General features: G+C 35.5%; 2 protein-coding genes across 14 annotated transcripts in view; both read left to right on the top strand.

Moving 5' to 3' along the window:
* The window catches only part of LOC111445960 (serine/arginine-rich splicing factor SR45-like), a 6856-nt gene extending 2906 nt beyond the window's left edge, over positions 1–3950 (top strand). Inside the window, exons 4-12 of one of the 2 annotated variants that reach the window (XM_023084531.1) lie at positions 87–133; positions 209–289; positions 380–545; positions 668–881; positions 990–1055; positions 1803–1919; positions 2911–2980; positions 3083–3114; positions 3573–3950. In XM_023084531.1, the coding sequence (XP_022940299.1) occupies positions 87–133; positions 209–289; positions 380–545; positions 668–881; positions 990–1055; positions 1803–1919; positions 2911–2980; positions 3083–3114; positions 3573–3636 (857 nt within the window). In that variant the 3' untranslated portion in view covers positions 3637–3950. Of the gene's footprint in view, positions 1–86; positions 134–208; positions 290–379; positions 546–667; positions 882–989; positions 1056–1802; positions 1920–2910; positions 2981–3082; positions 3115–3569 lie in introns of both variants that reach the window. The other variant, XM_023084529.1, reaches the window with a different exon arrangement.
* A 740-nt stretch (positions 3951–4690) lies between these two features.
* Positions 4691–5240, top strand: part of LOC111445959 — a 6425-nt gene continuing 5875 nt past the window's right edge. For 10 of the 12 annotated variants that reach the window (XR_002710966.1, XR_002710964.1, XR_002710962.1 and 7 more), the window contains exon 1: positions 4691–4961. The gene's annotated coding sequence lies outside the window, so the exon portion shown is untranslated. The remainder of the gene's footprint in view (positions 4962–5240) is intronic. The other 2 variants (XM_023084525.1, XM_023084526.1) reach the window with 2 other exon arrangements.

Raw genomic sequence — 5240 nt, 5'->3', positions numbered from 1 at the left:
TTTTTTTTTTTTTTTTTTTTTTTTTTAATAATTATTTTAACTACTTTTGTAGCTCTGATGAATTTCTTTTTTCCGATACCTTCTAGGTAATTTTGGTGAAGTAGTCAATGTTGAGCTGGCAATGGATCGCACAGTGAGTTTGTACCATGTTGTATTTAACAAGTTTTTCTTGAATAATATATTGATACATCTGTTTAAATGCATACAGGTCAACCTTCCTAAAGGATATGGATATGTTGAATTCAAAACGAGATCTGATGCTGAAAAAGCCCAAGTGTATATGGATGGTGTATGTTTTGCTTAAATGTTCAAGTACTTGAAGTGCATCTATTGATAATGCCATCACTGGGAAATGATTGTGATGATTGGCTAACTGTAGGCCCAAATTGATGGAAATGTTATTCGAGCAAGATTTACATTGCCTCAAAGACAGAAAATGGCATCACCTCCAAGGACTGCAGCAGCTGCTTCTAAGAGAGATGGTCCTAAGCCTGAAAATGTTGGTGCTGATGCTGAGAAGGACGATTTGAAAAGACAGAGAGAACGTATAACTCATTAATTATATATTTTTTCAATGTCTAACGTTTCCCCCCCTATTATTCTACTTTATCTTATTTTTCATGGGAGTATATTGTTTTAGTGATTTGTTTCTGGTTTGTTACATCAGCTTCACCTCGTCGAAAGCCTCCCTCACCTAGAAGACGCTCGCCTGTTGCTCGACGAGGTGGGTCTCCCAGAAGACAACCTGATTCTCCACGCCGCCGTCCGGAGTCTCCTCCCCGTCGCCGTGTTGACTCTCCTCCTAGAAGGAGGCCTGCATCACCAATGAGAGGTGGCCGTTCCCCATCACCTTTGGGAAGGCGACATAGATCTCCCCCAAGGTTGAGTATCATCCCCCTCCCCACCCACCCACCCACACACACACACACCAAATTTATCTCTTTCTTTTAATGGTGAGAGCATCAACATTGTTTAACTTCGGTGATTAGGCCCTCTCCAAGAAGAATTCGTGGCAGCCCTGTTCGGAGACGTTCACCACCTCCTCCTAGGCGCCGGTATTATGCATTGACTGTTTTAGAAGATCGTAAATTTGTTCTCTTGCAATTTGAATGATACATGGATATGTATATTGTTGCTAACTTCACAAATATATCATATAGTGACAACGTTGACTATTAATGTCTTGCTGCACTTGTTAAATTGTATCTTATTATTTTCGAGTTGGAGCATTTGTTTAGAGAGTATTAAATTATGCAGAAAAAGCATATGTAAACATTATTTTTTTAATCTTGAATTATTGTTTTTAGAGTATGGGTTTTTATTCTTTGAAGATTTTTAGTCACTGTAGTTATTTTGAAGAATACTAAAAGTTGCATCAAGTTTAATTTAGTTGTGCGGTTCTTGTTGGCCATTGATGATTTTGTTATGCCCAGATACAGGTAAACCGTGGTTTTTGGGTGATCCAAGCAAATTCAAAGTAATGCTATGGTTGACTTAGAATGAAGTAATAGCTAGTAGAGTGTAACTTTTGATGTAACTATTTAAAAATTTACTTGTTTCCATTATGGCTCAGAGTGTTCCTACAGTTGAATCTTAGGTATTAGAAGAACGGTGAATGAGGGCATGATTACTTCTAATGTTTGAGAAATTAACATATTTAAGCATGACTGAGCTTTTAATTTCTTGGTCACTGGTTGAGCATGGTTTATACTTGAATATGTTGTAGTCTGATTAGGTGGTTTCAGTTGCATTTATACTTCGGTAAATGAGTGTTACATAATTAAATTGTGTTTCTTTTTCAGTACACCTCCTCGACGGGCTCGAAGTCCTCCCAGAAGGTCTCCAGTAGTTCGTAGACGGAGCCGTTCACCCATTAGAAGACCAGGTCGATCACGTTCCCGGTCATTTTCACCACGGAGGTATCTGGATGCCTAACGAGTTTTTTTATTCATAATTGCCTTTTGAAGAAAAATTATTTCTTATTGTTTGATTGTGTCTACCCTGTGTTTGGGGGGCCATAAATCAAAATACTAAGTAGATCACAGAAGTTACTACCATTGTCCTTGATCAAGAAAGGAAGATAATCACAATAAACTTTCTGAGCTGTCTCAACTGAGCTAGGAAACAATTGTGCGGTGACATATTGCATTAATTCATTTGAATGTTCTAGTTCTATTTGTCCATCATAGAGCCTTGCTAGTACCGAACCAAAGAATTATATTGGCGCAGAAACTAGGCCTCATAAGATGTTTGAATAAAGATTGGAAGTCAAATGCCCGATTATTCCATGTTTTAGAGTATTGCGTTTGGGCCCCAAGGGATCCTTCCGATCTAGACAATGGAAGCCAGCTATTGTAGGATAGCTAATCTAAAGTCGAGCATTCACAGTGCATGCTTTAGTATTTGTAAAGGGCATAACGTCTCAGATGCTCTTGGCTAAAGCAAGCCAATTGTCTTTCAAAAGAAGCATACATGTGCAGATGCATCATCTTTTTTTCAATTGTCGAACAGCTAGGCCTAGACCTAAATAATTTGCTGTTTGGTGTTGCGATCGTGGGATTTAGATTTTTTAAGGCTAGTTACAAGTACTGAATTTAACAACTCAAGCATACCATTACTTATGTATAAATTATAATGATGCTTAGAAACTAAGCTTTAACGATCTCAGCTTCCTATTTACTACCCAAGACATTGTGTAAATAATTATCAGAAATATCTCCAAATTAGTTGCATACCATTTGTATTATAAGGTTAGGTGGCTAGTCTAGTATCATATCATCTGCTACTTTACCCTTTCTATGATCGTTTACTTTTCCCTAACTATATAATATTCCACAGAGCTACTACCCTTAACTAGTTTTTTTTGTCCACTGTAAGCATATATTTATACTTAGTTTTCTTATGGTACAGAGGTCGGCCGGGAGCTGCTGGTAGACGTGGGAGATCATCATCTTACTCTGCATCGCCAAGTCCACGGAAGGTTTGTAGTGGTTAATCTTGCCTTTTATTCTCTTCTCTGGGCTTGTTGCTTACTTTTCCTTGCATCCAAAGTCAGTTACACTATTCCTTCTTAATGTTACAGGTAGCCAGGAGAGTATCTCGCAGTCCAAGAAGGTAAACGTGTGAACTAAATAGATTATTGGTCGACATGTCGATATTCCTCTGGATGTTGAGAATATTAGGGCTTGGTTCTTGGACTTTTTGCTGTTTCTTCTTTTACTAACTATGAATATTTTTCGAAACTCGCTAACCACTGAGCTTCTAGATAAACAAGATGACCAGGGTACGGTGCCCATTTTATAGTGAGTTTAGGATGACATTTGAAAAACAAAAAGTACCAACTTCTTAGCACTAATTAAGTGCTTCTAAAAGCAAGCACTTTAATATGCTTTTCAAGTGCCTTTAGAGTTCTGTGATCTTGGTTATGTAGCCAAACACTGCAAAATTATCAAATAAAGGATTTTTAGTTCGCTAAAAGCACTTTTTACTGTTCTAAAAGTCATCAGAACCAGCTTTTAATCTTGTATTCTTGTCGTCGTTATTATAATGCGATTGTTTTTGCTGTGTAGTAGGCCATTGAGAGGTAGAAGCAGCAGCAGGAGCAGTAGCAGTAGTTCTCCACCTCGCAAGCCATAAGAACGTCTACGTATCGTTCGGTCTCTCTCTAATTCTCTCTTGTTCATCTAGTGAAAACCCTTCTTGTAGCAAAAATATTTGGATTAAATGCCATTTAGGTTTAGTTTCCTGTTGTTATGAATCGTTTACATATGCTTTGTTCCAGCAGCTGCAGCCTGTAGTAATATTACACTTCTACAATAGAAAGCCCAGACGTCGAGTTTCCCGTTTCAAGGTTTTAGAAAAATGGCCTTATATTTTATGGCGTTTTTGTGTGGAAGATTCGAACCTTTGATTTGATGTTTGGTTGTGACTATATGTTTTGTATCAGTTGAGCCATGTTCGACTTGTTTAAGACGTGGTCGGTAGACAATATAAATAATATAAATACTAAAAGTTATGTTCGTGTTTGTGTGTTGGTAGCAAATTTAGAAATTAGATTTTAGTTCAACCAATGGTTCAAAATGCCTTCTAAGATATTTATGTTAAATATGAATAATTATTAACTCATTTATCAACAATTTTCATAAATTTTGTCTCAATTATTTTATTATATCATATGATTAATGATTTATTAGGCATGTCTTGTAGTCTATTTTTATTTTTATTGTTTACTTTTGCCAACCTATTAGGTTCAAATGCATGTTTGTGACAAATATATTTAAACGTTATTTTAACAAATTAATAGAAGTTTAACATTTATACTCGAAGAAACATCAACTCGAATATAACTCAATAATTAATGCATTAATCTCTTATATCGATACCTTCATGGATAATTTTGGAATAAACTTGACCAAATTGGGAATTATTATTATTATTTATTATTATTATTATTATTATTATTTTATCAATTACAGTGTTAGATTTAAATTATTTAATTAATTGAGACATAAGAAATCTCTAAAAGAATAAATGAATAATATTTTAAAAGGAAAAAACTTATTATGAAAAAAAAATTAAATTTCAATCATCATCTAAAATTTGTGACTTTTTACACTTTTTTTTTTTCTTAAAGGGAAAATAAATAGATACAAAATTAGTTCTATATATCGGCGAATATTTGGCCATGATTATCAGAAAACACCATTTCGGACATCAACGTACCAAATGGAGGGGGAGAAAACGGCGCAAACTTCTTAGACGAATTGACTCTCAGGTCGCTGTTCTCCTCGAACTCGAATTTTGATCCTCTCTCTCGGCGTAATTTCCTTCTGTTCATTCTATAATCTTTCATTTTCATCTTTTCCAGCCTGATTTTGATCTTCGCTCGAGCAGTTGCTGTCAATAACCCAAGGCAAAGGACCTGTTCCAGCGATTAAGGAAGGAACGCTTGTCATATTCAGGTCCGTTTTCAAGATACTCAGTTTTTGGTGTCAGTATTTAGCTGTGGATTTAGGGCTTTGAATTTGATCCAAACCCGACCTTATAGTGTTCTTTGCCTCATGATAATTCTGCAGAAGTTTTAGTTGTAAATGGTAGATGAAAAACTATGTTTGTTAAGAACATTGATTCTTTTTTGATGTAATTAGTTGACTTACGAATTCCAAGTCTTAAGAGGTATATTGAACCCCTTTGTGATTGTAATACATCCATAAATTTGTTTTTTTTTTTTTTTTTTTTTT

Source organism: Cucurbita moschata, unplaced genomic scaffold (genome assembly GCF_002738365.1).
Source record: "Cucurbita moschata cultivar Rifu unplaced genomic scaffold, Cmos_1.0 Cmo_Scf00008, whole genome shotgun sequence".
NCBI lineage: Eukaryota > Viridiplantae > Streptophyta > Magnoliopsida > Cucurbitales > Cucurbitaceae > Cucurbita > Cucurbita moschata.
The sequence above is the reverse complement of the archived record's forward strand: the minus strand, read 5'-3'. Positions and strand labels throughout refer to the sequence as shown.